The 20,680-nt window shown below is 38.7% G+C and overlaps 1 protein-coding gene across 1 annotated transcript in view; it reads right to left on the bottom strand.

The window, feature by feature from the left end:
* Positions 1–474: 474 nt before the first annotated feature.
* Positions 475–20,680, bottom strand: part of SIM1 (SIM bHLH transcription factor 1) — a gene marked incomplete at both ends in the record, with an annotated part of 47,385 nt that continues 27,179 nt past the window's right edge. The window contains 3 exons of the mRNA XM_082305441.1: positions 475–1,205; positions 4,411–4,816; positions 12,182–12,347. Coding sequence (XP_082161567.1) covers positions 475–1,205; positions 4,411–4,816; positions 12,182–12,347 — 1,303 coding nt within the window. The remainder of the gene's footprint in view (positions 1,206–4,410; positions 4,817–12,181; positions 12,348–20,680) is intronic.

Raw genomic sequence — 20,680 nt, 5'->3', positions numbered from 1 at the left:
ACAGATCACCAGAAGTACACATTTTGATGCATATTTCGAAGGAACACATTCCAACTTTCTGTGTGAAAAGAGTGCATAGCAGTTTTGTTGGCTGGGACCTGTGGGGCACATGCAGTTCAGAAGCTCTGCCCTTGGCAGTGTTTCCAAACAACCACCTCTTACACAATGTGCATAAATTGCTCTGCTAGCCTGCCCCAAGCGCTCGCTGCCTAAGCCTCTTCCATCCTTCTCACCTTGCATGGCACTAACTTTGAGTTTAGCTCCATTCACTCTAACCCTGCATGCCAGTGCATTTTTATTTTTTAGAAGTAATGTGTGTTAACTAAATTATCCTCCCGAACCTTAGGTTATTCTTTCTAGTGCACTGTGGTATATCAAATGCTGGTAACGACAAGGGCATGAAAACATATAATATCTTCCAATTAGATCTCAAAGGTTATTTTTTAAAGCACGAAAGTTTTCAGAAAAAAAGTGTCAGCTTCCATTGGTTATTATAACAGATGTTCCCTTGTGTCCTTGTGCTGGATCTTGCTGCATCCTTAAGTGAGAAGTCACATCAAAGTGTGATCCATTACAGCCTAGTGAATAGTTTCTAATGGTTTCAGTGTCATATAGATGCTCCAGGGCATATCCAGTTAATGTGTAAGCATGCTTATCAAAGTACTGCCTGTGGGAGCTGTAATAATTTGGAGAGGCTGCTGGGTGGTCCCCTGGGGTTTGATGAGGGGACATGTCTGAATGCAGGTAGTCTTTAGCTAGTACCAAACTAGATTTTGATATTCGGTCAGAACTGGGGCTGCTTATCCTAGACAGTGCTGTGGGGCTGTTGTCGTAGTCATTTTCATGTGGGCTCATAATCTTTCCATCTTGTTGCTGGATGTGTTCACAGGGAGGAGTGTTGGCAACCGTCGGGACGCGGCAGACATCCCCTGCCAACGGCTGCTGAGGGTAGTTTGCAAAACAGATAGCGTGCTTCTTCCCTGTGCCATTAATGGAGACCAGTGGATCAGGGGTTGTCTTCCGCAGCTGTAGTCTGTTCTCTTCCTCTTTAATCATTTGCTGGGTGGCTCTTATTAGAGTTTCAATTTTGCTGGGCTCATGTGGACTGCTCTGATATTGCTCAGTACGGTATCGGTCACCTGATTCACTGGCAGAGCCAGGATCAGGTGAGCTAACAACACTGTCCTCATCCCAGTGTCCTCTCCCTAGGAAAGAGAGAAAGGGGAAAAGCATTGAGGTTGAAGGAGGCAAGCAATCTTGAAGAACAAGTACTCTGAACCTTATTTTACAGACAGAAAACCAAAACAGAGGCCAGTGACTCGTAACAAAGTCATCAAAAATGACCATGGTAGACCACTTGCTTTTCAGTGACAACCTCTAGTTTCCAGTGTCTGCACGTGGAACAAGTAACACAGCTGAAAATATACAAAGAGATCTAACCACCTCAACACAGACATCCAGTGCCATCTGAGATGCTCTAGGGTAACCGAGCATCTGCATAGGCCCAGAAGGTATGGCGCCAACTCTACGGGAACTCTGTGTCTTCTGAAGCAGCTAGAGACCAGGCAGGGTACCCTAGGGCATGTCAAAGAGCCCTCGACACTGATGTTCAAGCCCCTGACCCCTCGCTGCTTCTTTGCATCAACAAAGTCTGAGTGAATTGGGACTGTGGTGAAAACAAAAAGCTCAAGGAATTGTAACATCGTTCCAGCGTGTCTTCTTAGGCCTTTCCAGGAGCTAAAGTATAGAGACAGCATTGTGGAATAGTTTGTGGCTCTCTAGTGACTTTACACAGGTTACACAACAACAAACAAACACAAGTAATGAAGCAGTTCTTCAGAAGTATAAGAACGCACAGCTGTTAGACAGGATTACTGTAAAAATACGATGTCATATCCCAACACATAATATTTGCTATATAAAACTTTTAGAATGGGAAAATATAACTATATTCTTACCTCTTTCTAAAAAATAAGGCCCACAGACATATCAGAGAAGGTGTTCAGCTTGCATGTAGCTGAAAGGACAGAATCAGACCTGTCAATCCTCACTAGGAAGAAAGTGAGTGACCCCCAAACCTGAACAGCCAACTAAGGCTACACTATAATAGAGGGCTTGATAAAGGATTTGCTGAGATACGTGCCTGAAGGAAGGCATGTGTTGGACTTGCACTAATTACTTAAAGATGCTTTTGCCTCAGCACATACAAAGTTCTCTTTGGGGATAAGGCCCATTGGGTTGGTTGACAGGACTCCTCAAAGGAAACTCATTTTCAGACTAGCAGACCATCCTCTGTGTTGGGTTAAGGCATACAGATCTGTTTGGGTGGCAGACCACTACTGCTGTGTTGCAGAATTCATGACAAAAACCAGTGATAGGCTTTTATAATAAACATATCTTGCCATTTGTAGGTGGAATTACTGCACTGTGGAGTATCTCATGAGCATAAATTTATCCTTCACATCCTCTTAAGATCTGGACCCAAAATGCCAGGGCCTAGAGGTGGAAGCGCGCTCCAGCCACCAGAGCACACGGTACGTCAGGCATACCATGACACACTGGGGAGCTGGTCAGCCGCGGCTCTAAACCACGTGCTGTTTGTCTCACTGCACAGACCATATCTGCAGTGTCCCAGACTTCCTGAGTGTGACCAGAAATATGTGGGCTCATACGCAATATCCAGGACCTGCCATACTGGTCAGCTAATTGTCATTATTGTAAGGTGACTCTGAGCCAGAACTACCAGAAGACACATTAAAAGAACAGAAAAGGAAGAAAATATTTTCTGCCCAAAGAAACTGCTCTGACAGCAATGTTCACATAGTATTGTCAAAAAGAGTTTCATTTGTGAAAGGCCAAGGTTTGTAGCTGCCTAAATCTAAATGAAAATGACACATCTGTAAGGGAAGCTGAGATGTTCCACTCCTCAACTAAGACCAACATGTCAAGTTTTAGACCCAAAGCTACATGCAGACTGAAGGCCTACTGAAACACATAAAACTTGATAGAATAAAGAAAATAACTGCAGCACCTGGAATTACAGCAAAACCAAGGAACAAACTGAAAATACAAATTATATTATCCATTCACATTGATTATCTTTGATAAAGCTATGGAATAAATATTTAACATTTTTGTATTTGTACCTCCGTATGGTATTTATACCTTACTATCTTTCTGTGGCCAGCAAGAATTATCATGCATAAAATTTGCCAGCAAAATTATCATACTTCACTCAATTCTCTTTTTTGGAGAAGAAAAAGCTAGAGAAACACAAATATGACAGAAGTACAGAACAGACACAAGGAAGGAGGTGTGTTCTCACAGGAAAAATGGAGAACAGTCCTCATCAGCAAAATTTAGGGCTCCTTTTCTTTCCTCATTTTTCCTCTGACTGTATTTCCTAGAACTTGCTATTTAATAATTTTTCTAATCTCAGCATAGTTTTCCTCAGATTGGAGTAAAATAGTACAGTTCTTTTTGATTTCCAAAGCCTCATGCTGCAAGTCAATGGAATGGTACTAATGTAATTAGCTTTTATGAGTTCTTTAGATACAACCTATATTTTCACAGATTATTTTAGTAGAAAAGCTTTTTTTTTTTATGCTGCATCTATCCTTACAATCTTGAACTCTGACTTTTGGGTCAGTTGCAGTCTTTCAACTCTCAGGCTGCCCTTTAAACCCAAGGATCTTTGGATTTTTCCAAATCCCAGATCAGCCTTTCACTGTGATTGTTTTATTAGCTTCAGCCACTGAAGATGTGCTAATGCACTGAGTTTGCAACCTGCCAGACACTGAGCAAGGCATCAGGGTTGGCGCTGAAAGGATGGAGAGACTCCAATTGGCTGAGAATTATAGCTGGGAATAAATGTCTGAAACCAAAAGCAACTGTTAATTTGAATTGTCAATTTTAAATAAAAATAAACAGCAAATCTTACAGAATCTAGTAATAACGAGTGCACAGGAAAAAGTAATTTGGAGAACAATTTCTCCAAAAACTTTAAAGATTTTTAATATCTAGCTTGGATTTAATTTTAATTTTTTGCTAAATATATTCCACCCAAAGTAGTTTGATCTTAAATCAAATAAAGAACACATTTCTACCAAGTGTATCATTTTGTTTATATTTGTAAGATCATCCTTAAAATCTCACCAGTCAGATATTTCCACCTTAATTTCACAGATTAAAAAATATACAACAAAATTATATTTTGCTGCATACAAGCCAGACTGTCAAATTCAACATGTATTTTAAGTATTCCGCATCTCTGTAGATGCGATCTCTGAGACAAGGGCATACATCAAGAGTCTCTCTCATTTTCTGTCTCTCACATAAACAGCTGCATGTTTATGTCATGTTGCTTTATCTGAAGTGGTGCCACTTCTGCAAATCCTTGTTATCTCTTACCATGAATCCTGTGCACTGACGTTATGTGGGGCATACTGTTTTCATACACCTCTCTGCTCTCAGGGGACGACTTAGTCAGGGGCAATGCTGAACGAGAACCCCACCAGGTCTCCCTTCCTGGCTGCGGAGTGCCAAGGAAATACCGGCCAGCTTCGCATCTGCCTCCTTCACAGGCCTGAGTATGGAAATGTCTGTCATCGGTCAGCCTGGAGTGGTCAAGTGCAAAACCGTAGCAGAGAGCACTGCGGTCTGAGTACTGTCTGTAGGCACAGGAGACATCGTGGTGCTGGGAGCTCGGTCTGTCCACGGACTCCAGTAGCTGCGGAGAAGCTGTATCGGTCAGGGGGCTCCCACCCCACTGGCTCTCGTGATCAGACTCAGATCTCTCAGTGTGAAATCCAGAATACTGCAAAACAGGAGAAGCAGCGGGGAAATTACTACGCCTGGGTGAAATCTGCAAGTAACTGCACTGAAAAGACAGACTATGTATGTGATAGGGTGTTTTTTGTGAGCGTGCCCACACGTCTGCACCTTCTGATTGGACTCCTAGTCCTTTCCTGTACAACACTCTGTAATGAGCTCACAGATGACAGGACAGACCTCATGAAAGTCTAAAACATCCCATGTCGACCCTTAATAGCCATCTCCTTTATGATGTGTAATATTAGGCTCAGCAACTTCAATGTTGCAGTTCAATATTTTTTTAATATGTCCAGGTTTTTCTTATTGCTTTGAAAGCTAGTGCTTATGCTCAGCAATGGTGCCCCAGTGCTCCTCGGCAAAACGCTTTCAAATGGGACTGAAATAACACAGCTCCCGGAGCATTCTCGCATGTCAAATTGAAACTGAATGTGTTTGCAAGTGCTTTTTCTAAGCGTTCCCTCTCTTTTCCTCATATTTTGTTTGTTGTTGAATTTTTTCTTCCTACCTGGAATGGTATCTTGGAACTTCTTTCCTCCTATTAGTAGGGAAAAGAAAGCCTCCTGTAGATCCTGGGACTACCAACTCTACTACAGAGTAAAGCTCCAAAGTGACAGCAGATCAGTAGGAAGCTAAAAATCAGAGCTCTGTTGCAATGCAGGAATAGGGAAAATCCAGAACCTATTTGCCAGAAAAGGCAACCTCTAGCCAAAGCAGGCAGAGCAGGCATTTGGCACCCTCACTTAAGCAGTGCCCTCCCAACACAGAAGAAGTAGCTAGGAGGCAGCTGGAAAAGCAGACAGAATAGGAGCATGGGCATTTGTTTATAGACAAGTAAAGGTTAACTTAAGTGTCACAGATTTCTAGATATTCATAATGAATGTTTCAAACTTTTAGATATTTTTGGGGAAAGTAAAAAAAAAAAAGAATGCTCATTAAACTTCCTAGGATTTAGCTATCTCATTTAAAAATCTTTTTATTTATTGGAATTGTCAAACTTCATGGAACATCTTTAAATCAATTTCACCTATGATTACGGATTGGGATGAAACCAAAGCTGGACATGCTCACCTCTTCAGTACTGCACACTCATGTCACAAATCAATGTATTACAACGTGAAACCTTGGAATTCTCCCATTCTATCACTCACCTTGCAGATGCCCACTCTGCCTTTTCTTTTAATAGGCATTAGGCCTCTCTCCTGAAAACATAAGCTTACCTTCCTTTTCATTAGATTGAGTTGCTATGAAACTCCTCATTATCAGCCAGGATCAAGGTTTTATGCATATACCAATCAAAAGTACTGACCAGATGTTTGACTTACAGAAACTTAAACCATCTGTGCAACATCAGTAGTGGTTTTGGCATTTAATTGGGTATTTCTTCAGTATTCCAGTTTATATTTGTGAATACTGTTTGTTAACACAACAGGTTATTTAAAGGAAAGAAAGAAAGGGTCATGGCTTTGAGGAGCCTGATTATATTTTGTTATTAGTTGTCAGAAGAACACCCGTAGGCAAAAAGCCTAACAAACAGTAGATATGGAGGAGGTCAGCAACTTAGTACCACCATATTCGTCCCAAGGTTTTAGACATGAAAGGATAAATCTGATTTTGCATGCAGGTAAGATAGTTACAGAGCCACAAAAGAGTTCTTTTAAATTCCAGTAACCTGGCAAACATTAACTAGGAACTTTATTTCAGCCATCACAGTGTTATGTGACCAACTAGAACGTCTAACTCTTCTATTATCCTTTCAGATCTCATGTCTTCAAACTGCTTAGTCACAAAGATATCTTCATAAATATTGACTGAATTATTGTAAACTTTTTGACAAAAATATATAGATAAAATTAAGTTTCCAATGAAAAAATTAGAAATTATTAACAAGATTTTTACTATTAAATTTTAGTTAAAATGGAAATTCACAAAAGGAAAACTACTTTTGTACCTGTTCTTAATTTTAGAATTATTTTTAGCACTCTTTTGGGATTTGACTTTTACAAAATAGATTTTTTAATTTAAAAAGTTAAGCTGAAATATAAGATAATATAGGCATGAATGTAAGTATAAAAATGTTAAAAGTTCATTTATTTTCTTATTAAAAATAAAACTCATAGTAGGTATTTCTTTCATGAGGAGGACAAGGAAAATTAATTTCTGAAAATATTATAATGAAATATCTTTTTTTTTACAATTTATGATGACAATAAATGCCAGAAATTCTTTCAAACTGAAAATTCTTAATTTCATTTAGCTGTATCAGATATTCTTCTATTAGTTCTCTGTTTCTAAGGACACCCCAGTGTCCAACATAGCTTCTCTTGAAAGGAATTTCTCCATTTAACTGAAAACTTGCTCAATTTTTTTTTTTTATCTTGAACCTAACCACAAATTATTCAATTGCACAGGCCTTCATGCACTTTTCTTAAATAAAGGGAAACCATTTCAAAGGGTACATGTTCAGTATATCAGAAATGCATCATGTAATGTCATATAATCATGCAGTCAAGACCAACGATACTTCTTTGCACTTTATGTAAATTATGATTATTTGAGATCTGACCCATAGCAGCTGCTAGCCATGGACAGAATTACATTAATACAGTGAATTGCTTGTGGCCCACACTGTCTACCAAGGTTTGATATGACTGTTTATTCTTAAGGTACAACATAAGCATATACAGGCCAAAAATATGTCTAATTCCCTTTAAAGCTAATTACATCTCTATTTGGCATCATCAGGCTGCCTCTACCACTGCAGTCCTGCCACTGCCTCTTCTGGGAATCTGATGTTGACAGGTGGAGACTCCAAATACGGGCATGTGTGACATGTTGATGGGGGGAGAAATGGAAGGATGATCAAAGATACTGCTTTACTTACACGGGAGTGGAAACATTATCTCTCAAGTCAGAATTAGGCTCCCATATGTCAAGTGATGAAAGAATCAGATTTAATGAAAATTATGGCCAATTAAAATTAGTGAAAATTTTTTTTTTTTTTTGGGCCCAGTCCTGCCTCACCAGAAATGTTTCCCTTTCTGCTAATTTTTGCCTTCTGACTCCTATCAGGCAGAATTTATTATTTTTGTTTTTTTGACAAAGTTTAACCAGTAGACAGAAGTTAAACATGATAAGGAACTTCAGACAGGCAACATCTGAAATCCCTTCAGGTGATTTCTGAATTGTCTTCTGGCATAAACAACAACAATAAATAAATTCAATGGTCCTCCAGCTGGTTCCTGGAAAATGAATTGCCGCCTCCGGATACTAGAAATGTCTTCCAGAGTGTTAATCCAGTGTACCATCTCAGTGAGAGCACACCAGCGGGATTAGCACTGACACAGAAAGGAGCTATAGGCCATCACTGATGCTATTTTCTCTCCAAGAAAAACTTCAGGAGGGCTGAAGGAACAAGGAAATAGGAAAATATAAATTCCATGTCCAAGAAAAGCTTACTTTACGAGAGCCCATGGAAGTGTATTAGGCCAGTAGATAATTTACTGTTTCTCGGGTTATTTTTTTTTTTGCCTGACCTTCCATTCCTACAGGTGTCTCACTGGCCTGAGCACTCAGCCTGTCATACGCAGCAGCATCAGCCTGCTCCACACACTGTGCCAGATGTTCAAACAATAGATGTTATAGATATCTAATTTTCTGGCAGCCTACTCAGGTTTTTATCATTATAAACATTAAATATATAGTGAAAGCCTCTCAGAGTCCTCTTTTCCATGAAAAACTTTCACTACATCAGCATTAGCAGCTTTCCTCTTGATTTGTGTCTTAACCATGAGAAAAAACATCACAGATGCGGGCTGCATTGTACTAAGAACATATGCATGCTTTTAAATCACTTTTATCTTACTTTTTACTAATGTAATCCTGAAATGTAAAATATGTTCTTTTTGCATTCACTGTTATAGGCAGAACAGATGGTGAAAGGCTTAGATTAAAGTAATACAGCATGTCCATTAAAATAACTCCCACTGCTGGTGACTCTTCACCAGATCAGGAGTTATGTTTACTATAAAAAGAGGGGTTTGCTTTGCTTTTGAATACACTGGAAGCTGCCAAAACTTTAGGCTACAGGAAGAAATGAAAAAAAAAAAACCAAACCAAAAAAACCCAACACCTCCCCCCCAAAAGGCTGACTAGAAATCAGCATGATTCTGTTACCTTTACCCCATTGGGTGATACGCCCAAATAGAGGTGGATTGCAGAATTAATCCAGATTATCTGTTTAAAGGAGCTATAGAATCAATTTACCTCCCAAATCAGGTGTATTAATATACATGTACTAAAGAATGCTCTTACTTCCAAAAATTCATGCATGCTGTAACACGCACCAAAACCTCCATCCAACAGCTCTTGGGTACATCCTTACTTGTATGCGTGCATTCATTTTATATGTAGATAATCTTTATCCAAGAAATAAGATGAGATATGAAGCAATAAACGTTTATCCAGATCTGACCATAAAACATTTCCATTAGAGGCAGACAACAGAAAATTTTACATATATTCTTTAAACAATCATCATTAATGGGAGATTAAACTCCAAAGCAGTTGTTCAGATGATCACAATTAAAATGTTTTTCCAATCTTGTTGCTATTTGCTGTGTACAGAATAAATGAGGTCCAGGGCTAGCTTTTGGGAACACAAAATAAATGAGGTCCAGGGCTAGATTTTGGGAGCCCCTCACAACCATTATTATTATTATGGGGGAAAACTACAGCCATCTTTTAACAAAGTCATAATTTCCTTTTTCTGCAAATCTCTATCAAGTCTTCATCTCTCCTGTTTTTTCACCTCCTCTTTCAGCTCTCCACCTCTCTGATAGAACAGGACTAGAAGAGCACTGTTCAAAGTGTCTGGGCAAATCCTACAACTGTGTCATGAATTTTGGGTTGCTCTTGTCTCTGCTTGCCCTTCCCCTGTCTGGGGCTGGTTTCACAGAATCCACTAGCCCGCTGTACTAACGTCAGGCAGTGTTAATCAGATGCTGACCAATGTCTCCAATTCAATGAACTCAGTTTTTGCTTAAAGAGTCTACAAATGCCATCTTACACTATGTATGCTTTTGCATAAGATTTGAGGAAAAAAAAAAAAATGCTGTCAGGTGACCAAAACATTCACCTTTTGCCCTAGTAGTAAACATTCAGCTGAAATTTATTAACAAGGTTTTCATACAGTTCACATCTCATGTAGCTATCCTGGGGGCACATGGCTGGCAAGGGAGAGAATTCTCAGCCATCACCCAGTAAAGCATATGATTTCCTTTTCTCTTCAAGAGTGAAGCAAAGTAAATGGTAAAGGGAAAAGAAAAGAAAAAAGAAAAAAAAAATAAAGGAAAGTATGTACATTTAAAATCCCCTAGGTGCCCTAAACTTTAAGAAATACCTTGCCCACTGCCATTATTTTACTAATAAACTTCCTGCTTCCTTCCTCCACCAAAACCTGGGCTTCTGTGTAAGCCAAACCCCATGACCTCACTTTTCAGCCATGGCTTTTGAGTCACACTCTAATTCTCCACAACTTACTGGCAAATTACGTGGGCTGGAGACTGAGGGACACAGGCCATACCACCTGCTGCGTGTTCTTCACACCAGCTTTTCTTAGTCTTTCAACAGTTTTTTCAGTGGTGGAGAAGGATGAGAGGGATGCAAAGCCAAGCTGCCAGCGTTGCTTGTGGTGATGTGCTACAATGAATGGTATGACCATTTTTCAAGGTATTGGCAACTAGCATGGCTGCTTCTTTTTGAATGACGAAATCTGTGACTTTACTACCAGGCAGCTGGTAATGAGGATGCAAAATGACACTGGAGACTAAACATCCTGAGCTTTCAGGCAACAATCCCTGATAAACCAACGCTGCACTGCTAGTTCAGGATTTTTTCTGGTGGCAGAGAGAATAAGGAGCTACTGATGAAAGTCACACTTTCAGAAAGTAGATTGATGTGGGAAGATAACAGGTCTTCAGCTGGGATTGTCCTGCTAGCAAATGAGGACTCCTGAAACAACTGCGTAAGGGGAGATGAAGAGTAATTTGAGTAAATCAAAGGTAGTCATCTTAAAAATCTAATTTAGAATTAATTGTAGGTATCCTTCCCGATTCTTTAAAGCAGTTTTATTACAGTTGTTTGGTGTAGCGCATTCAAGAGAAAGACTTTTCTTTAACAACCCACAGAAATGCATATAAACAAATGATTAAACAACAAGAGCCATAACAACCTCTGGCAAAATTAGATTCTTAAAATTAGGAATCTGACTTCATATCTAGGCGCCTGGTTAAATATTCCCTGTGCCAAAAGCAGATGTCATTTAACTGAAATTCTTAGCCTTGGTACTTTTGAGGGGAAAAAGAAAGAAAACAAGGAAGCGATGTAGACACTTGGGCTCACATTGTACACTCTCAGAGGTCAGTTTAGAAAACATTGTGCGTGCAGAGAAACTGTAGTCATCAAGGTCATTATCAGTTAAATATTGACCTCGACTCTTTAAAAATACATAGCTCTTCAATGTTACATCATGAATGCATACATTTATATCCACTGTGTGGTGGCATAAGGGGAGTAAGACTTGCATCATTATTTAGTAAACATAATGGTTATTTCGACAAACATTTATTTGAGCTAAAGGGTTGACAATGTAAGTATGCAAGTACTGTGGCACTGTCTGCAGAAATCAGTTGTGTAAGCGTATTAGGTAAGCTCCAGTTCACAGACCCAATCAAGTCTGGTCCACTCTCCAAGCAGGGACATGTTCCTTACACATTAGGCCTGAAAAATGAAATCTGGGAAATTAAAGTCTACTGATGCCAATGGCCACCTCCTAGTGCTTTCTCCCTTTCAAAGCTTTGTACATAGAAAAGCTTTCTTGTTCCACTTCAGCAAGTTAGCTTGTTGCTTTCCCTCCTCAAAACTTACTCCTTCTGACTAAGATTTCAGTATTAAACTGCTGTCAAACATCTGGCAGCTTTCTAGTTATGTTGGAATTATTAAAAAGCAAGAAAAAACAAGCTTTCTCAAAAGGCAAAACTCACAATCCTCTCAAACCAAGTATTTCAAAACCAACGGTTTCACTTGTCCTTCTCTCCGCTCCTCATTAACCCTGAGCCCTGCGCTGTTATTGTTGTTGATGTTGATTTATTATGCATGCTGAAACATAAATGTTTCCAGCTTTTTAGAAACAGTTTAAAGAAACATATTCCTGTCTCAAGATCTTATAACCTGTCGTCCTTTATTCCCTTTGAGTAACATGTTCTTTGGCCCATTCTAATTACTTGGGTAAAATAGCAGTCAAAATCAAGATATTCAAAAAGATTTAATTTTGTTTTTCAAAGACAACTACCTGTGGGTATGGTGATGTCCTTGATTTTGACTTTGTGCTCGAGAGGCGAGATTTGCTTCCCTTTCTATTATCCGTTATGGTCGGAGTTGAATTTGCGTATGAGAACGCCGGCTTGGTAGCAGTGACCTGATCCAGGGAGAGCTGTAGTCCTTTATATTCAGTATCCCTATATAAAAGGCAAAAGTGAAAAACAAACTCACTTCATATCTTAATGGGAAACATTCCTTCCTTCTTAGTGGGGGGTGGAAACGAAAGATATTTTTAAGGAAAAGGAATAAAACGATCCAGGGCAAGCCAGTATATTCCCCTAATACGTTTAAGTAGTATAGCTTACTAAACAATAGCACTATTTTTGTACTGAAAATATGATTGCTTTTTGCATCCAGCTGTTATCATCCTGATCTACTTTCTTCAGCAATAAAAAACAATGGGATGGAAATTTCTGAGATTTGTATTACAGTTCTGCATTAGTCACATAGTTAAGCAGTAAATAGGATACATTTTCCTCAAAACTCTTTTAACTGAACAACTACAAACTTACCACGTGTGCATATGTGTGTGTGTTCATGCATGTGTGTGGGTGCACATAACAGCCTACATAGATGACTAAATAAATTGAACAAATTAAATTTTTTTATAGAAAATACTTCATCTTTAAGGTTATATTTTTCATCATTTACAAGGTTTCAGGCAATTGCTGCAAATTTTTGAATTTTTCTTCTTCTATGAGCGTTGTGACTGTTTATTCCTCTGTTTGAAGTTTCTTATACTGAAGGAGTTTACCATCCAGAGAAAACAGCTAAATAAATACAAATCTTGTAATTTAAATGGTGTGTCCCCCGCTCACAAAATACTAGAGGTTTTCTATGGGGAGCTAGATATAACGACAGTTTGTGAAGTTCAGTGTTAGTTTCTTCAAACTTTCTAATGAATACATAAAAGTAAGGAAAACTGGTATTATTCACAATGTCTTACTAAGCATAACGAGGGCACATGCATTGGACTGCACCCTTCTGCACACATCTGCATGTCTGCTGATACCCGGGGGAGTAAGAAATGAGCTCTCCAGCTTTCATGTAGTCATACGGAACCTATTCTGACAATGATTTATTAAAAGAGAGTGAAGCAAGAGTTTCTTCCTGACTTACCTACCTGGAGGAAAAGAGGAAGGATTCATGACTTTTCTCTTCCTTTGTGTTAATCAGCAGGGAAGTAAGAGAGCAAGGGAAGAATAATGCTTCTCTTATGCAGTCAAGGAGCCAACATATTCATTCACCCATTACCCCATAATCCATCTAAACCTAAAGACTCATCCTTAACAAATTATATTAATAATAAATTGTTCACCCAGCTTTAGCAACAATATCTTGCTCTATAATCAGACATATATTGATGTAAGCTGTGACAGTCTAACATTTTTTAGAAAGGAACGGCACCACAACCTGAGCATATCACAGCTTAGTACACAGAAATGCTGTCAGATAAAAGTCAGGGACAGAAAGATAAACTTGATGATAAATCACTGAAATAAATGAAATAGGATGAATCTTTGAACAGCCACAGATAAACCTTTGGAACAAACAGATTAATTCATGCCAGTTCTACACTCAATTTTTTTTGCACCTGATAAACAACAAACTTGTTGGTTGAAGAGGCTTATTTTTTTTGGCAGTGCAGACAGTATATATATATCCGTGTATATATAACACATGAAAGAAAATCACTGACATTAGAACTGTGCTGACTACACTGTTTCTAGTCCATAGCAGATGGAGATTGGCCAAGTATAATTAATGTTTTGTAATGCGAAATTACTTCTTAATGAGGTCATTTCTTCAGATTTTGGCTTTAATAGAGATAGGCCTCTGCTATAATATTTGCATTTCGAATATCCTGCCTGCAGTGAAAGCATCTGAATATAGGGATTTGCTTTGGCCTATTTGACAGGTAAGGCTCATCCACATATTTTGAAACTGTTAATCTTTCCCATGGTAACCCTCAGAATTTCCACTCAGGCACCTTGACTCGACATGCAAAGCATCTCTCTCTATAATTGAGTCCTACCAAATTATCTTTATGTTATATGAAACATTAGAAACAAAGGATGCCAATTAATCTTCATATTTAACTACTACATGCTACTCCAGTAGCATGAGATATTATCCATAGTCCTGAAAAACTATCAATCAGTCTCATCCTGACATACACATTCCCCCTGACTATTTGATTATAAGAAAAGGAAGGGTCCTCTGGTCTCAGTGTCAGATGCAGAAAGTGCTGCCTCCAGAAATGAAAATTAATCAAAACTAAGTAGATAAATTGTTCACAGCCTTAGAAATATGAGGAGGTTCTGTTTTGTTTTTGAACCTACTAACCTTTTTGCCTCCCTTTTTGCTGGAGAACCCATAGCTCTGCACTCCTGCCATTACCTCCCCTTCTCTGGTGTATGCCACCCTGTAACAGTCTGCTGCTTTCTCATGTCAGCAGAAGAGCTGTAAAAAAATTGGATGAAACACCACCCCAGTGTTCAAACCACAGACTGTCACTCCAACACTTCTTGGCTGCTGTTACAATGTGTAAGGGCCAAACATTCAAATTGTAGACACTACACTGGGAATCTAAAAAAATCCAGGCAAACCAGGCTGCACAAAACCTTGCATGCCGTTATGTGTTACTTTTCGAAATCCTTGGTATCTTTATGGTGAGGAGTCACCCTCCCAGAACACCACACGTTAAATAAACACCACAAGCTGGCATTTGCAGCCAATTGCTTAGACAGTAACATCATTAAACAAGGCATAAGAAGAAAACTATCTGAAGTTCATGCTGCCAAACGCAAAGTTTCCCCTTAGAAAAAGAACACATCTGCACTCTCTTTGCAGGTGAAACACCTGGACTTTTTTGCATCACTGAGGTATGATTCAATACCGTCTCAACCCTATCCTAGCAGAGCTACCCTGCAGAAGAGCCAAGATAGACACCGGAACACCAATAGTAACAGGCCAAGTTAAATACCAGAAGCTTAAAAAAAAAAAAAAAAAAAAAAAAAAGCAAAGAAAACATGAAGGAAGGGTCCTGTGGTCTCAAAGTCAGATGCAGAAGATGTTCCACCAAGAAATGAAAGCGTTTGAGTATATCCATATGCACTGTGAGGCAGAGGACTAGCAAAACCAGAGCTCCTAGTGGTACACAAATTACAGATGGAAATTCTGACAACTTCCTGGAGGAATTTATAAAACTTCCGCCAACCATGGAACTGTAATCTCCAGATTCCTGTTCTCAGACACCTGAATCCTCTGTTACACAGTCCCAGCAACACAGTAGTACTACATCTTATGTTCTACACATAACTCAAAAAAGGGTGGTGGATACGAGCCTCTTCCTCCAAGGTCCTCACCTTCAGGATCCTACAGGGATCCATACAATCTACATCTATCTACATGAGACTGCTGAGAGAGAGAGTGATATGGCATGTGTTCAATTGCTAACAGTATGTTGCTGACAATCTACTATTTATCTCATTTTCTGATGCAACTATCATCACTATAAAACATCAGAATAACTACAGGAAATTAGCTCTCAAATGAAGAACAGATGGATCAAACTGAATCCAGACAAGACCAAAGTGATGCTTCTTTGCAAAGGGAAACACATTGAAGACCTCCACCTTTTCATGATGGGAAACAGCCATTCTTTTCACAGTTAGATGGATATTCTAGGTCCTCTTTGACTCCTCAAAAAACTTGGATGCATATGCTTTTGGTAGCATATGCTTCCAAAAATGTACTATTTCTCCTCTATCTTGTCCCTCCCCCCCATATGAGAATCTGGCCAGTATGGTCAATGTATCAGGCACCTACAGACTGGATTACCATGCTTCACTGTAAGCGAAAAGAAATCAGAAGACAAAGCGTAAAATCCTCTTGCTACAATATGCTGCTTCCCATTTTTTTATCAGATCTAACTCCCAGAAGCATTTCCACTCTGTGCTATGTCTCTGACTCTTCCAATGCCCATTATAATACTTGAGCCTAATTTTGAAAGCACTTATTGACGTACTACAGCTAGCATCATGAAAAAACAAGGATCGATGCCTGTACCAACTGCACTTCTCCGCAGTAAAGCATCTGAAAAATGAGTAAAAAGCATTCTTTACTAAAGGGATCTAGCTGTAGCAAGCTGCATAGATGGAGAAGGACAAAGGCTGAAGCAGAAAAGCATTTGGACGAGGAAGCCAATCTGTTTGCACATGATTTGGATGCCAGCACTTGTGTGAAGAGTTCTCAGAATTCAGCTTTAGATCACACTTTCTGCCTACCACCATTGCCAACATATACAATATGAAACATGGTGGCAACAGTCTGTCTAATGAAAGTTTGAGGAAGAGATAATGACTCATTAGCAGCTAGACCCAAAAAAAGAACAGTAAGAGAGTATTAGAGCATCACAACACCTGAATTCTTGGCAAACAACAGAGCTTGCACAAATATGGCAACTGAGCGTGAGGATAGAGCTCACCATGAAACTGAAAAAAAATGAGAGGTTTTTATATATGGCCTTTTTGAAGGAAAAAGGGTGAGGAAAGGGAGACTCAGCATTGCTAGAAATAATGTTGGGAAGACTGGAATTAATGACAGGGGCCCAGTGGGCACAGTATGGCCCAAGACAAACTAAAACTGGACAGACAAGCCAGACTGTTTTGTAGTTGTGTTTCTTCAAGTAACAGGGTGAAGTCTGGGACTACTTTAACCAAAATCTAAAAACTAAAGTGAGACTAGACATTAACATTAGAGAGCTAAAGGCACAAATAATTTTGAAGATACTAAGATTCCCTAATTAAAGACAGTGTTGGCTATGGAACAGAAGACAACTTAAACCCTGAAAAATGCTTTCAAATAGAAAGAGCAGCTCAACAGGATGTATCCAGGGGAAGGAGTAAAATATTGACATCAATTAGTAAAGAATAAATATCCAGATTCAACCAAAGGAACTTAAGGACAACCAGACTCAAGAATAGAGATCTTATATATGTACAGTCATAAGCAACGTAACCTTCAAAACAAGAAGAAAACCTTCAAAAAAGAAGAAAAAAACGCTCAGCCATTGGAAAACTCTGCAAAAGCCATAACAAAGAGCATCTTTTTACGTTAATGCTGCAACATGCCGGAAAGGAAGAATAAGCTATACATGCAGTGACTGAGCATTTACAGGTAACCAACAAAGAGGCAGATACTTACAGTGTATTTAATTCCATCAAAAGGTACTAAATTTAGACATTTTAAAGAAGATTCACAGAAATTCAGTTTTTCTACGTGGAGTTACAGCATTGGATTAGAAATGCATTTCAGTTCATTCTCTCCAGCAGCAATCAAAATATCAGTGTACAACTAGAAAGAGATCTTACTCTTATTCTTAGGTATCTTTCAATTGTTAGTCTGAACAATATGCAGTGATCATACTGTCACTGGAAATCACAGCAAATAAAGAATAAAAAGGCAACATGTGACCATCTAAACCTGACAAACACTGGATAACCTACACCCATGTCATTCCTTACACATACAAAAGTAATTAAAGAAGTACAAGCTGCAAGTAAAAGCATTAGATGATCTTAATGCAGCAGGTTCCTACATCATGGGTACAATCATTCACACGACTGAAGCAAAGTGGAAAGCGTTGTTCATGCAAAAGAAAACAAGGTGTAGTTTTAGTTGGTTGCACTATTATTTCTATTGAATGCATAATATATGTTCGTCATTTCATCTAGTTTTACATGAAAAATCTATGAAAAGCATCATATGCACTCTGCATTTCTTTTAGTTAAAAATCAGAAAAATTACATTTGCCAGATTTTCTGCCAGTCTAACAGAACACAGAATAGAAATTGTCAGATTAAACTAAAGGTGTTAATGTCATTACTGTTCAGCCTATTTTGCTGAGTTGTTGTAATTCAGTTAAAATCAGCCATGAAGGTGGTAAAAGTCTGGCACTTCCTCATGCATGTCTGACCACAATACTGTAATATATCATTCTTCTACTTTTAAACAATGCCTGAAACTTTTAACATTTCCACACTCCAGCTCATGCAATGCTAACAGAATGCCATTCAGCAGATGAGTGAAAAGAGAACAGATTCTGGCTGTTTGTCATCTTCATGGCTTTCTAAATCAGCAGATGGTACAACAAAACAGACAATTTCCTCATCTGCTGTGTCCTCTGTTCATGTACAATGTGTCTCAGAAATGCTTACAAAGGCCTCAGTCTGCTCACGAGACTTGTCAGGAGGAGCGTATGCAATCCCTTAGAATCTTCTAGAACCAGTCAAAATAAGGAGGTTTCACTTAGCTCATACAGGAAGCCAAATTTCAGGACAAAGCAGGAAAAAAGCTGTTGAACCTCACTGCTTGTTACGAAACTACACTGACATTCAGTTGTGTGACCTCAGAGATACTCCCTGCCTCAGTTTTTCCATCAGTTATTGGGATTATGTTAGTAATTCTCCTTTCTAAATCTTCTCAAGTGAAAAGTCCCATATAGGCTTGACCTACTGCTCACCAAAGTAATTGGAAAAACCCTCCAGAAATCTTTCAAGTGGTTGTTTATCATTAGTACACTTAATGGTTAAGCAATGCATCTACTTGGAGAAGTATGAGATCTGTGTATTGGATCCCTTCATTAAGTTCCAGGCACCCATTTATCTCCATAAATAGCATAAGCAACAGTAGCTGTTTACATCTTGTTGAGTCAAAGTTTACAGCTTCTCCAGCCACGAGATTCACATACATATCATGTTTCTGTGTTTGCTTTTAAAGACAGAGCAATCCAAACCAGGAAGTCTAATTAAATGATTTGGTACATTCAGGAAAATTGAAGAACAAAATTTCCTATATGGATCATTTAACAGAAATATCTGAGGATATCCTCTAGACAACCACCGTCTGAGAAATTTTATATATTCCCTGATGGGCTTCTCATCTCAGAATGCTGTCATTTAACTGTCAGTTGGAGTTAAATAAAACATCCCAGCCTCTAGATAATCATGGTGTGGCAGAGTTTTCAGCAGTCTGAAGGTACAGTTTGTCATTGCCAACCACATGTCTAGCCATTTCTGGTTCCAAAAGGAGCTCTTTGTACACTGTATTTGCCTTTATTTACTAGATTTGCTAGATGAAAATATGTACCAGGGATTTATTATTGTTTGTGAATAAAATGCCTAAGATATCCTAGGGTAATTATATATAAATATAATTACCATTTTTAGTTACAGATAGCACTGAAAAAGATGCTTTAAATAAATAAAACGTGAAGACCTGAGTTTAATTCTGTAACATTTGTTTATACTGGGAGTGCTTTCTTTCAAATGTGAGGTGCCTAGGAGCACAACCAGCTAAAAGTCCTATTCGATGTATATTCAGTGCTTGCCAAGTTAAATGGTGAAATATATTTGACAGGAGTTTATAAATGTTTGTATATGTTAGAATCTGCCTGAGAATGAGAAATTTGGATTAGAGGAACATAGCCTGCAATGCCTTTTTTTTTTTTTTTTATGGCAACCAAATAGTTAAGAATACTTTATCTGAAGGCATGTTAAACCTTGCAGAACTCCATGACTCACATCATACTGTCAGCCTTTATTAAATTATGGTGGTGACTTCTTTGTAATCATTTGGAGTTTTCCATTACTTTAAATTCACCTGCACATTCAAAATAATATTTCTGAATAAACCAAAGGCCTGTTAAATGAGACTTTTAAAAGTCTAATTTTTTTTCTTCCAACTACTCCTTTTCAACAACTACATAAAAAACAATGTCACCTCAGTGCATCGGCAAGTGCATGTATGCAGCACCCCTTTAGGAATTAATGCCACATAAACATAAATTCTCACATATCCCTGTAAGACCGTTTCTGTTTTGCATAAAGCCAGACTGACAACTGTGCAACAGACTGCTGCAACACAGAGTAGATTTTCCGATCTCAGACTTCTTAGTATTTTTATATGTTAAAAAATACACCTTGAACACGACTGACACCTTTACGACACCAATCTAGTAGCTAAGCGATCTGGATTCAATTCTCAACCCACCCACAGACTACTGGCGCCACACTGGACAAATCATGTATCATGGGACTTTAGCAAGCACTTGGCACTTGCCTGAGTTTACCCTCAAGGCGGCCAATGGGACTTTTGGTTTTGTTAGGGTCAAATTTAGCCCAGCATTGATCATTTCTGAGAATCCCTACCTTACCTTTGCTGAATATTAGCTCCGAAAGGGAGGATAACAATATGTTCTTGTAGGAAACACTTCTTTTGTGAAATATCTTTGCCTGTCTCGCCTATTAAACTTAAGCTTTTTATTGGAAGGAACAATCTCCCGCTATTAATGCATGATAGCTAATGTTACTAATGTTAACTCCCAGTTGCAACCCCTGGCTGCACGTCTACCACAGATAACAAAAAATACATTTCCCGAGATCAGTACTCATGTCACTATTGATGC

The sequence above is a fragment of the Platalea leucorodia genome, assembly GCF_965183815.1.
Source record: "Platalea leucorodia genome assembly, chromosome: 3".
NCBI lineage: Eukaryota > Metazoa > Chordata > Aves > Pelecaniformes > Threskiornithidae > Platalea > Platalea leucorodia.
The sequence above is the reverse complement of the archived record's forward strand: the minus strand, read 5'-3'. Positions and strand labels throughout refer to the sequence as shown.